At 42.4% G+C, this 21,179-nt stretch overlaps 1 protein-coding gene across 2 annotated transcripts in view; it reads left to right on the top strand.

Annotated features, from left to right (window-relative positions):
- The window catches only part of GLI3 (GLI family zinc finger 3), a 278,933-nt gene that overhangs the window by 174,154 nt on the left and 83,600 nt on the right, over positions 1 to 21,179 (top strand). For both annotated transcript variants that reach the window (XM_002713771.5, XM_070059772.1), the window contains 2 exons: positions 16,490 to 16,692; positions 19,675 to 19,821. In XM_002713771.5, the coding sequence (XP_002713817.2) occupies positions 16,490 to 16,692; positions 19,675 to 19,821 (350 nt within the window). The remainder of the gene's footprint in view (positions 1 to 16,489; positions 16,693 to 19,674; positions 19,822 to 21,179) is intronic.

Genomic DNA, 21,179 nt, shown 5'->3' with positions numbered 1-21,179 from the left:
GATTGGCCCTTCTTTGTTTTCTTTGTTGAACTGTTTATTTTGCTTTCTTCCCACGAGGTTCCCTGGCCTTGCTCTGACAACGCTTTTCTGCATGAATTACATTCCTCGGAGCCACAAGTCTCCGAATTCTTCCAGTCCATTTGATTCCAGCCTGTGTGATTAGTCCATGGCTTCGATCTGCCGTGGGTCTTTGCCAAGCAGAGTGCTTGCTAAGTGCCCCTAACGTGGAGACTTAAAGCCATTTTTTAACCTCATTAGTGAAGAGAGTAGTGCTTCATTCCAGTTTAATAACGGAGCTACCCTTCAGTCAATCCTAGCTCTAAAATCAGCAAACGAGGCTGCTAAGTTGTTTGGTTTCCTTGCAGTGGTCCAGGTTATTATACTCATGCCCAATTTAGTAATGTAGATTACCCTGGATAGGGTGGAAGGGAGCCCATGGGCTCTGTTTACATTAAATTTACATTTGTAAAAAATTTCATAATCAGCTTGCACAAAATGCATCACCATCTGTATAGAAATAATGAATAACAAAGTTGAAAACTATTTAGATATCTAAACCACATCTTCTTTTGCCTATATGTTACTTGCTGAATTGTGGTTTATGGCCTGGACAGGGATGAACAATGAACAAACGTAGGTATTATGTTTTTTAACCTCTATTAACAAAGTGCAAGTATTTGATTCTTTGATGCATTATATACTTATTAACAGGCATTGATAAAACATGGTGGTACAAGTTGATAAAATTCAGCTGTCCTAAGAACAAAGTTCTCTAAAGAGTCTGGGCAACTTTTTTTTTTAAATCTGTTTTTTTATGCATGAGAATCTGAACTCTAACAGGTAGGTGAGATGCATTGTGCCTCATGGGGGGCCATACTTACTGATAGTGTACATGGATGTAGTTTTTAATGCAAGACTTCCAAAAAAGAGGACCAAGGAGACTGTCAGGAATGAAGACATGACCTGTGATGGAAACCATGAGGTGTAAGTATGCATTTATACAGAGAGCATTTCGTCAAAGACCCGGGAAAGTCCCAAGCAGTGCTCCAGGGCACGGTTTTGTTGTTGTTGTTGTTAGACCTGGTTTAAACTGGGCTCTGATTTTTCTGAATTCCCAAACTGGCTGGGCACAGTCTTTTTGCAAAGTCTCTCCGCCAGTGTTCCTTCTGGCAAATAAACACAGTCACCACGTGGGAACAGGGTTCTTCTTCACGCAGGGAAGATTTGACAGGAAGGCGGGAATTAAGCTTCTTGGCTAGAAGAGGCACTTCCTGTTTGGAGTGGGCTCTGAAAACGGATCCCCTAGTGTGGGGAAACACAGCTGCCCTAATACTTCCTGTGTAATTCAATTCATCATCCCTCATGAGTGGGACTAGATTACAGCTTTGCTGAATGAAAATTTCAAGCACCCCCACCCCCACCCAGTATAATGTTGGTTACAGAAGTCCATGCTCCCGCTGTTTTCTTGGGTTTCAGTTGGCAATTAGCCTCTGATGATCTTCTTCTTAAACTCAGTTTACCAGCTGTATTCATGGCAAATGGGGACCTCAGTCATGTTCCCTTTTCGGTTCTGATCCAGGTTAAATGGATCCTACCTGAGCTTTGTGGACCTTGTTGTCACGAGTGAAATTAAGTAACTGGATTAAGTGATCTTTAGGATCCTTTTTAATTCTTCCCACACTTATAGGGGAATTCATATTTTTTCCTGGTGGAAACTGAGCGAGGATTTTCTGAAAACCTGAGGCCCTGACACATGCATGCTCACGTGCCATTTCCCCCCCTAAACCCTGAGGTTTCCTGCCCCTCCTTCCTTACGTGAAAGTCTGCTGAGAGTCTTGTCCAAATGCTGGTCCTGCTACCTACCCTCTTTCTTCCTTGTACCCTCCAAGTGACACCTATGTACCCCTCAGCCCCCAGCCCAGAGAGCCACCATCAGACTCCTTGTGCCATCTCAGTGTGGATTCAAGTGGGTTTCCTTTGGAGTAAAACCATAACTAGGAAACCACATGATTCTACTCTGTTGAAAGCTTCAGTAGTGTTAAAACATGTGTATTTAAACATATACACACATACATAAATTGGCTTAGACTGGTTTTCCTTTGGGTTTAAAAACATAGGCTTTGAACCATAGGCTGGATTGAAATACAGCTCAGGTGTTTACTGTCAGTTGACTTAATCTGTCCAAGCCCAGTTTCCGCATTCAATCCTATTTTGTATCAAAGAAGCAAAGAAGAAGCACATATGTAGCACTTAACACAGTGTCGATCGCAGCATGGGTATTTGACAAATGGCAGAATTACCTAATACTTATCTATTACTCTATTTAAACCATCTATTCTAACTTGTACGTCCTGTTTCTCACCTTCCTAACATCTCTGAAATTGGAATATATCTTCCATCTGTAGTATTTGACAGTTGCTGATTGGTGAAGTGGCAATCATGAGCAAGTTTCAGGTATCTCTTAAGTAATTTTATTTATATTTCCCTTTCTGTGCATGTACTGGGGTGATTTAGGAGTTGCAAAATCTGTCTCTGAGCTCCTGCCTCCTGGCCTCGGCGCAGCTCCAGCCATTGCAGCCGTCTGGGGAGTGAACCAGTGGATGAAAGTCTCTCTCTCTCTCTCTTTTTCTCTCTCTCTGCCTCTGCTTCTCTGTACCTCTGCCTTTCATAAATACATCTTCAAAAAAAATTATCTGAGTAAATCTAAAAGAACACTTTAGTAAACAAAGATAAAGAAATCCTGTCTGTCTTAGCAGTGCTTAAAATAATGTTGCATCTTTAGATCAGTGTCATCGCAGAGCTGATAAAATACAGTATAGGTCATGTGGGGTGTGTGTGTGTGTGTGTGTGTACAGTGAAAAACTTGATTCATTACCAAGTTTTTCCCCCCAAGAGCACAGCTGCTTTTTCTTAAATGTTAGAATAATGGACTTGGTTACAGGACTGCGAAGTTAAAATGAAAAGAGAATGTTTTTGAAACTGCTCTTCTGCCTAAATCCTGTGAAATGAAAAACGAGGACATCTTCGGCCTGGCACAGTGTAAAGGAGAGAAGTGCGTGCTGCGTGCCGGCTGTGCTAGTGTGTTTGTGCAGATGCATAGCACAGGCTCTGAGAGGAGAAGACTTCATGATTAATGGTGTTTATTCTTGACAGAAGCCGCCTTTATTTATCTGCAATACAGTTTAGCGATTTTATCAGGCACCTGAATGAAAAATATTCAGTCATACCAATATTGCAGTGTAAATTGAGTAGAGTCACTTTTTATTCTATCTTTCTGCCTTATCATCTGCACAGTAATTTTCTAGCAGAGGTTTGATATGGAAAGGCTGGATTTAGCTGTACTTGACACAAAGCCTCTTCAATTTCCCCTAAAAGTTCAGGCTGCTCTTAGAAATGTGTGTGTGTGTATGTGTGTGTGTGTGTGTATAATATATAAACCCTCTCTCTTATCCAAGCAATTTCAGGATTTGAAAGAATAAAGATAAAATGCACAAACCTGGATGGGAGAAATGTTGTTAATATAAAAACATCTAATAGTGGTGAGCTCACTGGTAAAAGCTCCTTTCGTGTTTAAGCCTGTGGCTCAGTACTGAGCCGTTTGCATGGCTACATCGTCCCACTTTCACTTAATCAATCACCACCCAAACCCAATCAGCATAAAGCCAGACCCCATCCTTTCTCCTGGGAGTAGCATCAGAGCTGAAGACCAGGATGGCCCAGAGAGGACGCCAGTCCCTTCCATGATGGCAATGCATTTCCAGTGAAAGGGAGAAAGCGAAAACAGGACATCTCATTTGTAGCATGTTCAAGTAACATGTCACTAAACTTTAAACAATCTTTTATTCAAACAACAGATTGATTACATTAATTGTCAGTGCCATTCCATATCAGACAGGAACAAGTGGTTTGAGTCATGGAAATCATTGGATTTGGAGCCCAAAAAGGAATTTAAACTTGGTGGGTGGAATGGAGATCATCTTCTCCAAATCCTCTCATTTTACAGATGGAAAATGCAAAGCCCCCAGAGCTGTTTCCAATAAGTCTGTGGTCCCACGCACAGGTTTTCCAAAGGCAGTGAACAACCAAGACTTGCACGTCATTTAGACATTTCCGATTGGTTTACTTCTCACCAGAAGTGCCAGAAGTGTGCTTTCCCTGTGAAGAAGGAGTGCAGGAGGAGACCCTCTGGCTCCTTGTTTAGAGCCCAGACTTACTTTCAGTCTCCCACAATGTTGTTCTCTGTGTGCTGGGCAAAGTTTGCAAAGCCATGGTAAAAAGACTCCCTAGTGCAGAACACAATGCATCTTTCTATTGAGTCATACAAAGAAAGTTTCCCAGTTTAGCAGATATACTCCTTTTCCATATTTAATTTATTTTTGAAAAGTTGATGCCCTCAAAAGTATGTGCTTCTGGACTAATGAACAATGTGTGTAGAAGTGTCAATCTCCATGTAGTTGAGTTTTGCAAGCTGTGCTTCCAGTTGAATCTAAAGAGCCTGCTGTTGAAGGGCCCACCCTTGTCACCTCTGCTGGGGGCCCTGGTAAACGCTGAGGATTTTCTTTTGTAGAACGGCCATTGAGATCATTCATAATTGTCCCTTGTTGGCTCTTCCTGTTATAACTTAGAATAAGTATATTTAAAGAATGAGAAGAAGGAGTAAGGTGTATCTTTCCAAGACTATAAGGAACAACAGGAAAGCAGATAATCAGTGGTTACTAATGACGTACTTACAAGGATTATGCTGATGGTCACTTCCAGAAGACAGCCTTAAGCTCAGTATACCAGATTGCCATTAAAGAGTCTGCTCCAGCTGATTCTTAAGGTACACCACACTCTCCTTGGCTCTGAATTCCAAATGCACCATTGTGTTTGTTATAAACACCCTCTGTAACAACTGCAGGCGGACTCAACATGAAGCAAGGATTAAATAGTGGGAATCCAACTTGATGATTTTTTTTAAAGATATATTTATTTACTTGAAAGTCAGAGTTACACAGAGAGGGAGGCAGAAAGAGAGAGAGAGAAAGAGAGAGAGGTCTTCCATCCACGCTGTTTCACTTCCCAGATGGCCGCAACGGCCAGAGGAGTGTTGATCTGAAGCCAGGAGCCAGGAGCTTCTTCCGGGTCTCCCATGCAGGTGCAGGGGCCCAAGGACTTAGGCCATCCTCCATTGCTTTCCCAGGCCACAGCAGAGAGCTGGATCAGAAGTGGAGTAGCCGGGTCTCGAACCGGTGCCCATATAGGATGCCGGCACTTCAGGCCAGGGCGTTAACCTGCTGCCCCACAGCGCCGGCCCCTGATGTTTCTAATTAGTTATTTCTACACATTATCTGAAGCTTCCTGCTGGGAAATTTTTTTAAGATTTTATTTATTTATTTGAGAAGTAGAGTTATAGACAGTGAGAGGAAGAGACAGAGAGAGGTCTTTCTTCCGTTGGTTCACTCCCCAAAAGGCTGCAACAGCTGGAGCTGTGCCGATCTGAAGCCAGGAGCTTCTTCCGGGTCCCCCACATGGGTGCAGGGGCTCAAGGACTTGGGCCATCCTCTACTGCTTTCCCAGGCCTTAGCAGAGAGTTGGATTGGAAGAGGAGCAGCTGGGACTAGAACCAGTGCACATACAGGATGCCAGTGCCGCAGGTGGAGGATTAACCTATTGTGCCATGGCACAGGCCCCTGGGAAGTTTCTCACTTAAACAACAGACCCTGAATTGGTGCTCCCAATATTGTTTATTTTTTATTTTTATTTATTTATTTTTATTTATTTATTTATTTTTTTATTTTTTGACAGGGAGAGTAGACAGTGAGAGAGAGAGACAGAGAGAAAGGTCTTCCTTTGCCATTGGTTCACCCTCCAATGGCCGCCGCGGCCGGCGCGCTGCGGCCGGCACACCGTGCTGATCTGATGGCAGGAGCCAGGTACTTCTCCTGGTCTCCCATGGGGTGCAGGGCCCAAGCACTTGGGCCATCCTCCACTGCACACCCTGGCCACAGCAGAGAGCTGGCCTGGAAGAGGGGCAACTGGGACAGAATCCGGCGCCCCGACCGGGACTAGAACCTGGTGTGCCGGTGCCGCAAGGTGGAGGATTAGCCTAGTGAGCCGCGGCGCCGCCCAATGTTGCTTAAAAGTCTGTTCATCTTAGATTGTTGAAATTTGCAGATAGATGATACAAGCATGGACTGGTTTGTTTTAAAATAATTCTAATTGAGTATTTTATATGTACTTTAGGGTCATTTTTCTTGCACATGGCGGTATCATGGCTCAAACTCAAAAGTTTCTAAAAAAGGAAGCCATTATGAATAGGAGTATTAGAAAATATAATACCTAAAAAGCCAGTGTAACATTTCCCAGAGTTTTCTACATACAGCTGGTTCATCTTAGATGGGACGTAGTTATTTGATGAGCCCTCTTTGCATTGTTGAGTTTCAACATCTTTGCATTTTGCTGTGTATTTTCTTTTGGAAAGGATATTCCTTTGAATATTGTTTTGAATATTGTTTTAGAGGTGGAATTGTTAATTTATCCAATTCTGGAAAATAGAGTCTATAGAAGGAGAGGAATAATGACAAATCACAGTATCAAACTTGGGGCCAGTGCTGTAGAGTAGCAGATTAAGCCACCCTCTGCAGTGCCAGCATCCCATATGGGCACTCTTTTGAGTACCAGCCTCTCCACTTCCCATTCAGCTCCTTGCTAATGTGCCTGGGAAGGCAGCAGAGGATGGCCCAAGTGCTTGTTCCCCTGCATCTGTGTGGGAGACGCAGATGAAGCTCCTGGCTCCTGGCTTGGGCCTGGCCCAGCCCTTGCTGTTGCAACCATTTGGGGAGGGATCCAGCAGGTGGAGGACTTCTCTCTTTGCCTCTGCTTCTCCATCTCTGTAACTCTGCCTTCAAATAAATAAATACATCTTTAAAAAAGAAATCAAACTTAAAGTTTTTAAAATTTTCTGTATTTCTAGAGAAAAAAAAACATTCTTTTCTCAGGCAATAGAGTTACTGAACTAAACTTACAAAATACTCATGCCCTTGAATTTGGATAGGGAGAAAGGAATCCCATTAACTTGCTGTGGTCAAGTCAAATTGCGTCAACTATTTATTCATTTAGAGGAAAAATTGAGTTGAAGGTGCTCTTTAAATGAAGCCAAAAGTCAAATTATAAAACTAAAAGGTTCAATACTGGTGATATTTAAAAAATGAGTTTTGAAGCTACTTTTGGGTCAGGTATCTTGGCTTTCTCACTGATTTCTCTCGTCTGCTGAGATTTTTTCTTTTTTCTTTAAAGTTTATCCATTTTTATTTGTTTGAATGGCAGAGAGAGAGAGAGAGAGAGAGAGCGAGCTTGATCTTCCGTACACTGGTTCGCTCCCTAAATGTACACGTTAGCTGGGGTTAGACCAGGAAAAAGCCAGGACACAGGAACTTTATCTGGGTCTTCCCCATGGGAGTCAGGAACTCACATACTAGAGCCAACATGTTGCCTCCCAGTATGTGTATTAGCAGGAAGCTGGGTTAGAAGCAGAGTCAGAACTGGATCCAGGCACTCTGCTATGGGATATGGGCATCCCAACTGGCCCCTTAACCTACTGTAGCACAAGACATGCCTCTGTTGAACTCTCTTGATACCAAGTCGGGGCAGAAAGAAAGCCCATACTATGAGATGTGGTCATTTATTTCCCAAGTGTTTATTTGAATCAGTAGGGTGTTCTTTAAGAGCCCTTTTAAAATAAAAGTTCACTCCACATTACAGTTGCTTTTATGGCTTTTCTTTGACTTTGAAATCTTGATCTTGTACCATAGAGTTGTATGTATAGCACAGAATGGACTCAAATTTGGGGGAATTGTTCTCTGCAGACCTCTCTGGAAGGAATAAAATCAATTTTAGTTATAAATATTAGCGTTGCTTTCACAACACTTAAATAGCATTGCTTCTGTTGTTAGAGGACATGAGTAAGAAGAAAATACTTTTCTCTGAAGGGAGGAGAGAACTTCCACTTTGCTTTTGGCCTTGTCTAAATACTGATGGAGTTTGTGGATTCAAAAGGCTTCCATAGCCTAGGCAACTGCTGTCAAGAGCCTCGGGTGATCATTGATGTCATATATAACAGTGTTAATTGTTAAATTAAGAACAGGAGTCCCTGTGTACTAACTTCCCATGCAGGACCTCTTTCTTCAAAGAGTTGTTTTATGAGAGTTAACAGTAAATCTTGGGCTGGTGCTGTGGCACAGTGGGTTAACACCCTGGCCTGAAGCGCCTGCAAACCATACGGGCGCCAGTTCTAGTCCCGGCTGCTCCACTTCCGTTCCAGCTCTCTGCTGTGGCCTGGGAAAGCAGTAGAAGATGGCCCAAGTCCTTGGGCCCCTGCACCCGCGTGGGAGACCTGGAAGAAGTTCCTGGCTCCTGGCTTTGGATCAATGCAGCTCTGGCCGTTGCAGCCATCTGGGGAGTGAACCAGCGTATGGAAGACCTCTCTCTCTCTCTGTCTCTACCTCTTTCTGTAACTCTGTCTTTCAAATAAATAAAAATAAATTCTTTAAAAAAACAGTAAATCTTGTTCTCAAAGATTTATTTCATTTTAGTGTATTAAGTGGAGGATAATCTTATGTCTCAGAAGTTTTAGTTATGCTTAAATGTCCGACTCCATTGCTTGTTTTCTTAGGTGCTTCCTTAATGATAAAACTTGTTCTCTAGGACTTGAAAATAGATCTTAGTGGAGGATGGGACTGGGAATGGGAGAGGGAGGAGGAAGAGGAGTGGGAGTGTGGGTGGGAGAAAGGGTATACTGGGAAGAATAACTATATTCCTAAAATTGTACTTATGAAATATATGACGTTTGTATTCCTTAAAGAAAAAATTTCTTTGGGGAAAAAAAGGGACATGGATAACAAGAATTATGAGTATTTGCTTGGCTTCTTCCTTCACAGGAAGCTCTTTTGATTGATTCAGTAGTAGCTTCCTGCTAATATACATCCTGGAAGGCAATAGGTGATAGCTTAAGTACTTGTGTTCCTAGCAACCATGTAGGAGCCCCAGGTTGAATCCCAGGTTCTTGGCTTTGACCTGGCCCAGACTTTTCTGTTGTACCCATTTAGGGAGTGAACCAGCAGATGGAAGGTCTCTGTCTCTGTCTCTGTCTCTCTGCCTTTCATGTAAATTTTTTTAAAAATTAAAATCTAACACAGTAAGTTTACAAAATGTAAAGATTAATTAAAATGCATGGAAATATTCTTCAGCCACAGAGGCTAAAAGTGGGGTGATGAATGGGGCCATTTTCCCACTTAGGGGCTTGGCACTTTAATGGACTGGATAATTACAAAGTGTGGGCAGGCTTAAGTCATAGTAAAGCCCCAGGACTAACAGAGTTTGGAAGGGAAAAGTGATTTGGTGAGGGCTGGAGCAGCAAAAGAGGGGTCTCTTATCCAGGGTGTAGCCCAAGGGGAGGCATGTGGCATCACAGAACCATCCCATGCAGAGAGGAGGTAAGGGAAATAAATCCCCTGACCTCTTTCCGCCACCCCCAACTCCTGCCAGTTCTCTGTAGGGTAAACCATAAGGGAAAAGTGAGCCAGCTGAGTCATGGTCAGGCTGTGGGCAAAGAGGTGTAGTGGAAAGTAACTACCGTGTCCCTACCTGGACATGTCAAGGTCACGTTGTGATTCTGGGGCAGAGGTTATCTGAAAACTTACTTTGAATAGAGGAAAAGAATGAAGTGATGAAGTATATGATTGTACAAATTTCTGACACTGTCCTAGGGTATAAGGTTATATCAGAGTGTTCATAGAGAATGTAATTAAAAGATAAGATTATTTTGGTGCAAAAGAATTTTGAAATCCTTGCATAATATGCATTTCTGTGACTCTTTTGATGACCTATCATATGGATGGATTTCAAAAATTTTTACAACAAAATAAACATCTTTTAATTCTATTTTTTCATGAACTTTTTGAAATATTCTTATATTTGTTGTGGACATTTTATTTGTTTCCTTGGCTGTATGAAAAGCAGAGTTTTTTAATTATAAATTCTGGTTTATTAAAACTGTGCTTATTGAATAATTAATTGGTTAAAATGCATTGTCAGGGATGCTTATTCTTTGCTCTGTATTAGGCCATTTCTCGAATATGAAAAAGAGTGGCTTGTTGTTACGTAAAGAGAAAAATTAAATAAAAACTAAACTTGTTCGGTATAAAAGCACATGTCAGTCTTTCAGTAGTTGAAGCACTCATGAAAAGTTACAAAGGACTCTCATTCTAAAAAGGGGAAAGCAGATTCTAATAATCCAGCATATAGACCTTGCTAATACTCTTGTGCTGGGTAATGTAAATGATTAAATACTGTGATTTTAATCTTGGCATTTTAGTAACCCAATAAGATAGATGAAAAGGCAGTAATAAATTAGATGATGTAATGTGATTTCATTCTAAGAAGTCCAGTTATTCTTTTTTGTTGTTGTTGTTGTTGTTATTGTTTTTTTTTAACTTTTATTTATTGAATATAAATTTCCAAAGTACGGCTTATGGATTACAATGGCTTCCCCCCCATATCGTCTCTCCCACCTGCATCCCTCCCCTTTCCCACTCCCTCTCCCTTTCCATTCACATGAGGATTCATTTTCGATTCTCTTTATATACAGAAGATCAGTTTAGCATACATTAAGTAAAGATTTCAACAGTTTGCTCCCACACAAACATAAAGTGAAAAATAATAGATGATTTTTTAAATGATGATGAAATCAGATCAGACCTATTGTCATGTTTAATCCCAGTGAGAGTCAAGTTGGGAATTGATAATTTCTTCTTCTTCTTTTTTTTTCTTTTTTTACAGAAGATCAGTTTAGTATACATTAAGTAAAGCTTTCAACAGTTTGCACCCCCATAGAAACACAAAGCGAAATATACTGTTTGAGTACTCATTATAGCATTAAGCCTCAATGTACAGCACATTAAGGACAGAGATCCTACATGAGGAGTAAGTGCACAGTGACTCCTGTTGTTGACTTTACAAATTGACACTCCTGTTTATGGCATCAGTAATCTCCCTATGTACCAGTCATGAGTTTCCAAGGCTATGGAAGCCTTTTGAGTTCCATATGGAAGCCTTTTGAGAAGTCCAGTTATTCTTTGTAATGTGTGTTTTCAGCTTTTAAGTTTACCTAGTCTACTATTAAAAATGTTCTTATAAGAACCCTCTACTCTTTGAAAAAAAGTATTTATTTCATAGACAGACAGACAGACAGATACAGTGTTCCCATCTTCTGCTTCACTTTCTAAGTGCTCACAACAGTTAGGCTGGACCAGGCCAATGCCAGGAGCTACTAACTCCATTTGGTCTCCCACATGGGTGGCCAGAATCTTAGTACTTGAGCCATCACCTGCTGCCTTCCAGAGTATACAACAAAAAGAAGCTGGATCAGAAGCAGAGGAGCAAGGATTCAAGCCCAAGCAACCCAATATAGGATACAGGTGTCCCACCCCAGCCTCTCATCCACTAGACCACATGTCTACCCCACTCTTTTTCTTGTAAGCCGTTTTCATGGCCATTTAAGATAATCTGAAATCAATTTATTTCCTCAAACACAACTTTATATCATTATATTGTCTTCTGGGAGAATCTCACAATAACCCATGCCTTCTTTCTTGTCTGAAATTGTACTTCATACACAATTGCCTGGTTTCCATTGATCAATATGAAAACAAACTGCCAACTCGTATTAGGTCTTTATGGTATTGGAAAGACAAACAGATAGAAACAGACATTTTCCCTGCATGGAGATGCTGAGGCCTTGCACACTTGAGCCAGCTGCAGGGATGGTGGATCTGTGGCTGATTTTCTCAGTAGTTTCCTGGCAGCCTAGGGAAAAAAAAAAAGCCTCTATGGTTTGAGAATTTCTAGTTCCCAGAGAGTAGCTTGTGTGCTTTAGCTTGGGAGATTGTAGACATATTTCTGTACTTTTTGCTACATCGTAAAGAGCATGGCCTGTTGGTTCTTGACCTGATTCTGAATTTCAGTGTTGTGTGTTTGCCGTTTGGATTTGCTCTCTTTGGTGTATGCCTCCTGTTTAATATTGAGCCTCATACAGCCCCCAAACAGAGAGGGTAGGATGCCACAAAGCCGGACAGTGAGGGGAGACAGACAGTAACCTTCAACTCTATCCCAGTGTGTGTCTACTCAAAATAGAATCCAAGAAAGAGACACCTATAATATTTTTGCTAGTGCCTCTGTAATCCTCAAGTGAAGATTTTTAATAAGCTCAACAAATATTGACCAGGTCAGGTTTATGACAATCTGTTAAATAATATATGTCATTTACTTGGGAAATTTTTGTGGCTACACCTCTCCTCTTCTTCCTTTGGTAGAATTCACCCCTCCTCTGGTTGGAATCTGGAATGACTCCTTCCCACAGCGAAGAACACACATCTGCCTGTCAGAGTTTAACTTTCCCTCTCAGATTTGTTAAAAAACATTGTAACTGATGAGTGATCTAGGTGCCAAGAATTTGGAAGCTGCTGTGTTAGGTAACGTGAACAGCAGCTTTATTTAAAGTATGCCTGGAGAGTTACATCCATGTCAGGTGGCTGTAGAGCCACAGTAGTTTAAGGTTTGATGCTCAGGCCGGCACCGTGGCTCACTAGGCTAATCCTCCACCTAGCGGCGCCGGCACACTGGGTTCTAGTCCCGGTCGGGGCGCCGGATTCTGTCCCCGTTGCCCCACTTCCAGGCCAGCTCTCTGCTTTGGCCCAGCAGTGCAGTGGAGGATGGCCCAAGTGCTTGGGCCCTGCACCCACATGGGAGACCAGGAAAAGCACCTGGCTCCTGGCTTCGGATCAGCGCGATGCACCGGCCGCAGCACACCGGCTGCAGCGGCCATTGGAGGGTGAACCAACAGCAAAAAGGAAGACCTTTCTCTCTGTCTCTCTCTCTCACTGTCCACTCTGCCTGTCAAAAAAAAAAAAAAAAAAAAAAAAAAAAAAAAAAAGGTTTGATGCTCAAGCTCGTTGGCAAAACACTCTTGTCAACATCAGTGCTAGAGAAAAATCATGCTAACACAAATCACAGGAGCCCAATGTGGAAACAGATTGAATAAGTTGGGAACTTTCAGTGAGTGACTGGTTGTAAGGAACTTGGAAGACCAGTCATTGCTCTGCTACAAGAAGCCAATTCACCATTTGGACATTTGTTTATTAAATGATTCTATAAGAATATCAAGGGCTGGTATTTGGCGCAGCAGTTAAGTCAACACTTCCATACTTGAATAGCTGATGTGAGTCCTGGCTCCTTTTTTTTTTTTTTTTCCCAATTCAGCTGCCTGCTAATGTGAACCCGGTAAGAAAACAAATGATGCTTCAAGTACTTGGGTCCCTGCTACCACCCATGTAGAGTCTCAGATTGAGTTTCAGAGTCTTGGCTTCAACCTGGCCCAGCCACCGAGCCCATGATGTTGTGGATATTTGGGAAATGAGGCAACAGATGGAAGATCTCTCTCCATCTGTCTCTCTGCCTTTAAAATAAGATGAATATAAATTCATTAAAAATAGTTAAAGTTGACCCAACCACCTTTACCAGGTGCTCCTTTGTAGCAGGCACCATGTTCCTCTTTATACACAGGGGTTCCAGCTCTCACAGCAGCCCAGGAGGGAGTTATTTTTATTTTGTACATAAGGAATTTAATGCTTGAGTGACAGAGTGAATGACAGAGCCTGAATTCAAACCTCATTCCTTCAAAGCCCATGCGTTTAGTTACCCGAGTTCATGTTCTTAACCACTTCATGTGGCTTTATGATTTTATTAATGGAGATTCTGAGCAGTCCATGGGATGCTTCCAAGGTGCTGTCAGGAGGGGGCCACAACAGGCTGGTACATTCAGGTTTGTTTCGGAAAAAGGGTTCCTCCACGCACAAACCTGCTTATGGATGTTCACAGCAGTCTTGTTCATGAGAGTTAAAGCTTCAAGCTAGGAATCAGCATTTTGGTAGCAGGGTAAGCTCCTGCTTGTGTCGCAGGCATCCCATATCAGAGTGCCAATTCAATCCTGACTGCTCTGCTTCAGATCCATCTTAGTGCTGACGTGCAGGTGATGGCCCAAGTTCTTGAGCCCGTGACACCCACATGGGAGACCTGCATGGAGTTCCTGGCTCGTGCGTGGCTCCTGGCTTCCGCCTGGACCCACCCAGGCCATTGCAGCCATTTTTGAGGGAGTGAGCCAATGAATGGAACATCTCTCTCTCCCTCTCAAAGGAACATCTCTCTCTCTCCCTCTCCCTCTCCCTCTCTCTCTCTCCCACTCACTTTGCCATTCAAATAGATAAATAAATCTTAACAAATCTTGAAGCAACCAGATTTTCCTTCAGTGTATGAATGGATAAATCAACTATTGTACATCCAGGCAATTAAATGTTTGGGCTAAAAAGAAATGAGCTTCAATGTTATAATTTCTGTCTAAATAATAACAGTAAGAAATGCATGGTCTTCATTATTTGTAGTTTATATTATCTAGTCCTTGTTTCTGTAGATCACAAGCAAAAATTTGTCTGAGGTGTCATTTTGTGAACTTCTTGAAATGTCTGTTCCTGTACACTTCTGCTGTGCTGACATCTCACTATAAGCCTATAAATAAGCTTGTGCTTGTGAGAATTATTTTGAGTCAGATGGGAAGGTTTAGTTGTCTTTCCAAGTAGAGTTTGAGCACCCCGTGTAGCCTGTAAGGTAGTAGACAGGTCTAAGTGGAGTTGAAGACTTCAGCAAGGGCAAATCGGTTCAGAGTTGAATGGATACTTTAACCCTTGGCACAAGCTAACATGTTTTGTAGGGAAAAAAAGCTAAAATAAAGGATGGGTTGTGCTGATTTCTAGTTAAACACAAGTAAGTTTTCTAATTTCTAAATGAGTAGAAAGCCTCCCATTGTTTTGACAAGAAATAACTTTTCAGGTGGTGAGTTCTTATTCTTCCCACATGTAAATTTAGAAAACTCTGGATTCTTATTTTACTTCACTGGAAGTAGCGTGTGAGTAACAAAGAAAGGGCCTAAGGGCCTCTTTTTTTTTTTTTTTTTTTTTTTTTTAATCAAAATGAAAAAAGAGTAAAAAGGAGAGGGTGAGAAAATCCACTCCCCCTCCATATTTCAACCTCCTTTATTTTCTAGTGAGAGGAAATTTGTTATCTGATCTTGGGGTTCATTCATTTCAGTGCCTGCACTTTGCACTCAGAAGAGCTGGCTTCTACCAAGATTATATTCTGACAGAGTGATGGGTCCAGGGCCCAGCCCTCCATGTGTTGGGTTTGCAAGGAGAAAATGCGTCTCACCCTCCCTTTCGTGTCAGACCTAAAAGCCAGTGGCATAAGAGGAATTTGCCCTGCTCAGTTGATCTGTCTCCATCAGACCCTCTCCTTTCTATGGCCGTACCCTCTGTGAATGAGAAAGAGAGTGCCAGTGTTTAACTTGTCACAGCCAGTTCACTGGATTATCCACACAAAACATTTTCTATTAGAGAAGGAACAAGACAGCAATGGTGTTACAGTCTAGAAATGGCTGTCCCCAGGGACTTCAGCAGTGGCTGCAGGATGTCGGACAAGTGAAGGAAGATCAAAGAGTTGATCAGGATATGACAGACACAAGGTACAATTTAGCACTTATTTCCATTAGCCAAAAGCGTACCTTCTCTCTCTCTCGGCACATTATAACCAAGCCATGAGCTTATTAAAAACACCCTTCTTTGCCAACTTTCAGACCTCAAGAGTAGTTATTCATTGCTCCCTGGACATGGTTATGGGGATGCTCATGAAAAACAGGCAGAGCCGAAGGCGGGTACAAGTGCTGCCTTCTCATCAGTGCAGCCCAGATCTGTGAAGTTGGCTTCACTCAGCACAGCCAGACTGTTGGAAGTCCAGCATGTGCATGGATATCTGGGGGGCTGAGTTCACATTTGTAATTACAGACTTCTGAAGTTAGTCATCTCTCTTCTTTATGGGCAGACCAAGAAGGATTTGAGGCTGCATTCTTTCTTTGTTTCTATTTTTATGAAACTTCATGACAATAAGGGGTAAGTTTTAAATGATAACTTAATGTCTGGGTCAAATGGTATTATACTGAGTGGTAGCAAGCACTGGAAGTTGTCTTAGTTTCTTCTCCTTAGGAGACTCAAAGGTGAACCTGTATCTCCCCATAATTGGAGTGCAAGGAATTTTCTCGAAGTCAGTGTTCTTTATCCATATAACTGCATAGTAATGTTCTGCCTGCTTTATAGCATCCTGATTTTAAGGAAGTCTAACTGGAAATATGTGAAGGTACATTCAAAAGTTGTGGAAAATGGAATTAAAAGATAAGTGTATTTTGTTACAAAAAATGCTTGGAATTCCTGCATACAAGTGTATGCCCTGTATTTTCCTGCTAAAACACTTTGAGTTCACGTACAACCTTATTTTCTTTTGCAGACATGCTTTGCCCATGGAGATTCGTGTCTCACGTGTACCTCTTGTGTCTGGTTTTCTCTGTCCCCAGGCCTTCTGCCTTATCTAGTAGCCCGACGTATTCAGACCTGCCCTTCATTAGGATCTCCCCACATCGGAACCCTGCAGCCTCTGAATCTCCCTTCAGCCCGCCACATCCCTACATTAACCCTTATATGGACTACATCCGGTCCCTGCACAGCAGCCCCTCCCTCTCCATGATCTCGGCAGCCCGGGGGCTGAGCCCTACAGATGGTAAGTCTCAGACTGCTTCTGCTTCTGCTTCCACAGGTCCCACCACCGCCTCCCCACACCTCACCTAGGACACCACGTAACTCACTGAACATCTTCCGTTCAGTGGGTGTCTCCCATACTCCGGATACTGGGCTGCGTGCTTTGAGTGCCTGGTTTTCTAGCAGTGTCCAACGCCTCTGTGCAGGTGGTGTCAATGCAGGTTTAGTATCCCTCATCTGGAATCCTTGGGTCCCGAAGTGTTTCTGGTTTTGGATTCCTTCAGAGTTTGGAATATTCACACAAACATAATAAGATATCTTGGGAATGAGGCCCATAGATTAATGTATTTTTCATATATACCATATACATATTCTCTGAAGATAATTTCATACAATGTCTTTAATTTCTGCATTTGAACTGCAACCTGTCACATGAGGTCAAGTTTGGAATTTTCCACTTGTAAAGTCAAGTAGTGTTTTGGACATCTGAGCATTTCAGGTTTCAGATTTTCAGATTAGTGATGACCAATGTATATCTGCATTTTGAGTTAAGGGTAGCCATGTGCAGAGGGGTCTAGGAAATTGCACCCTGGTCGGTGATCCCATTGTCAGTCAGTGGCAGAGGAGGAACTCAGATCTAGATCTACTGACTCGCAAACACAGTGTCTTCATCGTTGTTCTGTTCTGCTACCCCACATCCAGTTAGACTGGCCCTGCAGCCCTTCACACACGTGCAGGAATAACCTGAGCACTCTTCTCCCCACATCCTGAATACTGTTCTGTTCTGTGTGTCTTCTGAGAGGCACATTTATACGGTGTGTATAATAGAGCAATGCTTCACAGCTCTTATGTGCAGATGCCTTATCTGGGGAGCCTGACAAAATGCAGTTCTGTACTGAGTGGGCATGGTGTGCCCTGTAATTCTGCACTTCTGAAATTCTACCGAGTGACGTCAGGTCTTTTGGTCCATAGACCACACTCTGGGTAGCAAGGTCTAAAAAAAACATCATGATGTGGACCTGTTGCATGTGCTTCTGTCCTTGGCCATGCCAAATGAAGAATCTAAGAGGAATATGGTGGGAATGAAAAGAAACTTAGACTTTATTTCTATAATACTGGATAGTCATTTTAGGTTCCCAAGGATCATATTCCTGTTGGTTCCATTAGCCTCACAATTAATTGCATTTCATATAACTCTTTTTAATTGGAGCTCTGTGTTCCCCTCCTGTCAAGTTATAACCCATTCCTTTGATTCAGGAAATGACTTCCCCTCTCATGCATGCATATACAAATTCACTTGCCCACAATTGCTGGGATCTGAATTAAGACCAGAATTGCATAAGTCTTATTAATTGCAGGTAGCAGGTTATGAGTTCTTTGCAACAGATCACAAGATGTTGCTGCTTGTTTCAGAACAAAAGAAACAACATGCACTTCGTTTCACTGACTAGTGAGGCCACCCGACTTCCAGGCACCCTCCACATTCTTCACAGAGGCTGTTTCCTGAAGCTGGTCCTGCACCGTGTGAAGTTCATGAAGTTTCTGGGGAGACACCCATTCAGTTGTATTTCCAGGAATAACTTCTTCCAGCAATAACTTCTTTTTTCCTTCTTCTGATTCAATGCAGTGGATACAATTATAAGATACTAAAGGAATAAGTTTTGCTACTTACACAAAATTCCCATTTTAATAATACAACTATAAGAGAGTCAAGTTTATTCTTCTGTTTCAGACCTGGTTTTGCAGTGGTAGAAATGGAGTTCTCCCCATGGAAAACTTGGGAATTGGTGAAAATGACAAGGAGACCAGGTAGAGAGGCAGGGAGGCCAGCTAAAACTGGATTTGGAGTTCTGCCCAGCTAGCAGAAAGCTATTTGGGCCATTGGTTAGTGGCACCATTAGTTGATCTGAAAAGCATACTTAGCACCCACTTTCGATAGCACTTGATGTTGAGTATGAATAAAACATTCCTCGGTTGACCTGCCTTCCTTTTCCCGCCTCTTTAAGTATGCAGTCAACAGCTGATCAAATAGAGCAACATCACTAATATTTCTCTCTTATTGTCTTAAGTTTCCTTTTTTAATATCTGTATCCTTGCCATGTATCATGGGAGAAACATCTGAAACACCCACAGGCCTGCTGGAACACTGATGTTCCAGATAATATTTGTAAGATTAGCTTTAAGTGATCAACTGCTATGTGCTAAGGACTTTCCCTGCATCTCTTCTGATTTTGATTCCTGCACAACCTCATGAAGCCAGTTTGAATCCAGACAGATCTCTGTGTATCTGGAGGCCACCCTTGGAACCACTGCACTCTCTTGCTGCTTTTGCACGTAGCTTGCTGGGTAGAAACCAGTTATTATCCCACTCATAGAAGGCTGACTCTTGCTGGTAAATTGCTCCAGATTGATGGGTGTATTTTCTTTTTGATTTTCTAATGAGGAAAAGGAAGAGAGAGCTTTTAAATTACGGAACATGACATTGCAGCTTATCACTCGGCTGCTTGTTGTTAAACTGTGCTGCCCTTTTTCCTACTCCTAAGCCCTGGCTCCTCGTGTTAGTGAAAGTTAACTCAGACTTGCTCGTCAGAGAGTTTCAGGAGATGTTTGAAGTATGTCTGGTTAAGATATCTTAGCTGTCTGAGTTGTCTACTGGTGTAAGAAATGTGCAAATACAGCGATTTGCTGTAAGAAACTTGATTTTGGGGGCCAAACCTGATTATGTACAGATGTATTGTGATCATTTTGAATTCTTAATGGTTTCTTTAGATAAACATCATAAACTTTGTTCATGTTTTGTATTCCTTTCCTTCAGTTTTATTTGAAAGTAAAAGATAGCAAACGGACATCAGTGAGAGCACCCTTTGAGTTAGAGGAGCCTTCTTGTAGTGAGCCTTACTTAGAAAGAGCCGCTTACTGGGATGCAAGACAGTTGGGCCTTGGAGAAGCAGTGGCAGCAGATCTCCTTCCGAGTGTAACCACCCCTTTCTGTGTCCCTGTGCAGCCCCGCATGCTGGAGTCAGCCCTGCGGAGTACTATCACCAGATGGCCCTGCTCGCCAGCCAGCGCAGTCCCTATGCAGACATCCTTCCGTCGGCTGCCACCGCCAGTGCAGGAGCCATCCACATGGAGTACCTTCATGCCATGGATAGTAAGTGACTGGGCTGCCCCTGGAGTCCTGGAGGTGGGGAGGGGGTGAAGAGTGCTGACATGGAATGCGGGGATCAGACTTTTCAGCTCAGAGAAGGGAGCAGCACCTGTACTTGGTGCTCTGCTTCCCTGGGTCCTCTAAGCAGCTGCCGCAGGTTGGACCATCCTGTGACTGTGTCTGGCTGGGCAGGGGGAGGGCTCCAGCAGAGAACTGGCAGGTGGGAGCAGTTGTGATGTGGGAGGTATCTGTGAATTTAATGAGTGCAAAACTGCTGCTGCCCTGATTCTTGTGATAACGAAACAAGGGAATAAATCAGATTCATGGATGGATTCTGTAAGGTCACCCTTTGGTTTCTCGTATTTTATGATGTACATTAGGTTGTTTTTTTTTTAATCCTTTAATGTACATTTTTTATATCAAATGATTTATTTGGCCCTATGTGTTTTCTTCACATTTAAAAGAGGCTATTCTCTAAGATCTTTATAGCTACTGAATACATGAGAGGTCAGAATAGATACATCTAGAAAAAAGAAACCTGTTTCTGTATCAAAAAGAGCTACTTGCAGTGCAAAAGCAATGGAAGGAAATGGGATCATTGGTTTCATGTTCATGTTCGGTTACTTTGGACTCCCTCAAGGCACATGATGACTCCTTTGGTCAGAGACAGACGGCCTATGATGGCTGTTCTTCAGAACACCCAGAGTTCTCATTTATCCGGATCTTTGAAGTCCACATCCCTTTGCAAGATGCCAGGAGGTGAGCCTAGAGCATCAGCTGAGTCACACATGAACAAATCCACGCCTTTCCAAAGTGAGCACAGTATGACGTTGAGTAGGGAGTATCCTTGCAGTCGTGTTTGTTTTTGCTGTTAGCAGTGTTGATCTTTGGCTTTTCCATCTGCAATCTGTTTGGATTCTTCTATGACAGAGAGTGTGCATTAGTCAACTCTCTAGTAATTCAGTCCTGAGATTTGGAATAGAGGAAGGTGACCGAGCCTTAGTCTCCTTGCCACCAAGAGCCACCTTCCTGTCTCCCACAAGAACAGATAATCTGCACTGGTTTCCATTGGGGAGCTCGTTACCACACACAAAGTGAAAGAACTGCGTTAAATCTTCTGCAGAGGTTTTGTTTGTCTTTGTAGGGTAGACAGCTTACATTTCAGATTCATCATAACCACATTTCAATTAGCGATTGTTGGAAAAAAAAGTTGACTGTTATTATGCAAATTAGTTATTTAAAATCCGCAAATAAAGAATTAAAATAAGAGAGAACCCTTGGAAGGTCAGCCCACATTACTTTCTCTATTTGATGAGAATGTGTTTAGTCAGGCAGTGGCGGTTTTTATCTAAATAAAGGAT

Source organism: Oryctolagus cuniculus, chromosome 16 (assembly GCF_964237555.1).
Source record: "Oryctolagus cuniculus chromosome 16, mOryCun1.1, whole genome shotgun sequence".
In the NCBI taxonomy this organism is placed as follows: Eukaryota; Metazoa; Chordata; class Mammalia; order Lagomorpha; family Leporidae; genus Oryctolagus; species Oryctolagus cuniculus.
This window is presented reverse-complemented; position numbering and strand designations above follow the sequence as displayed.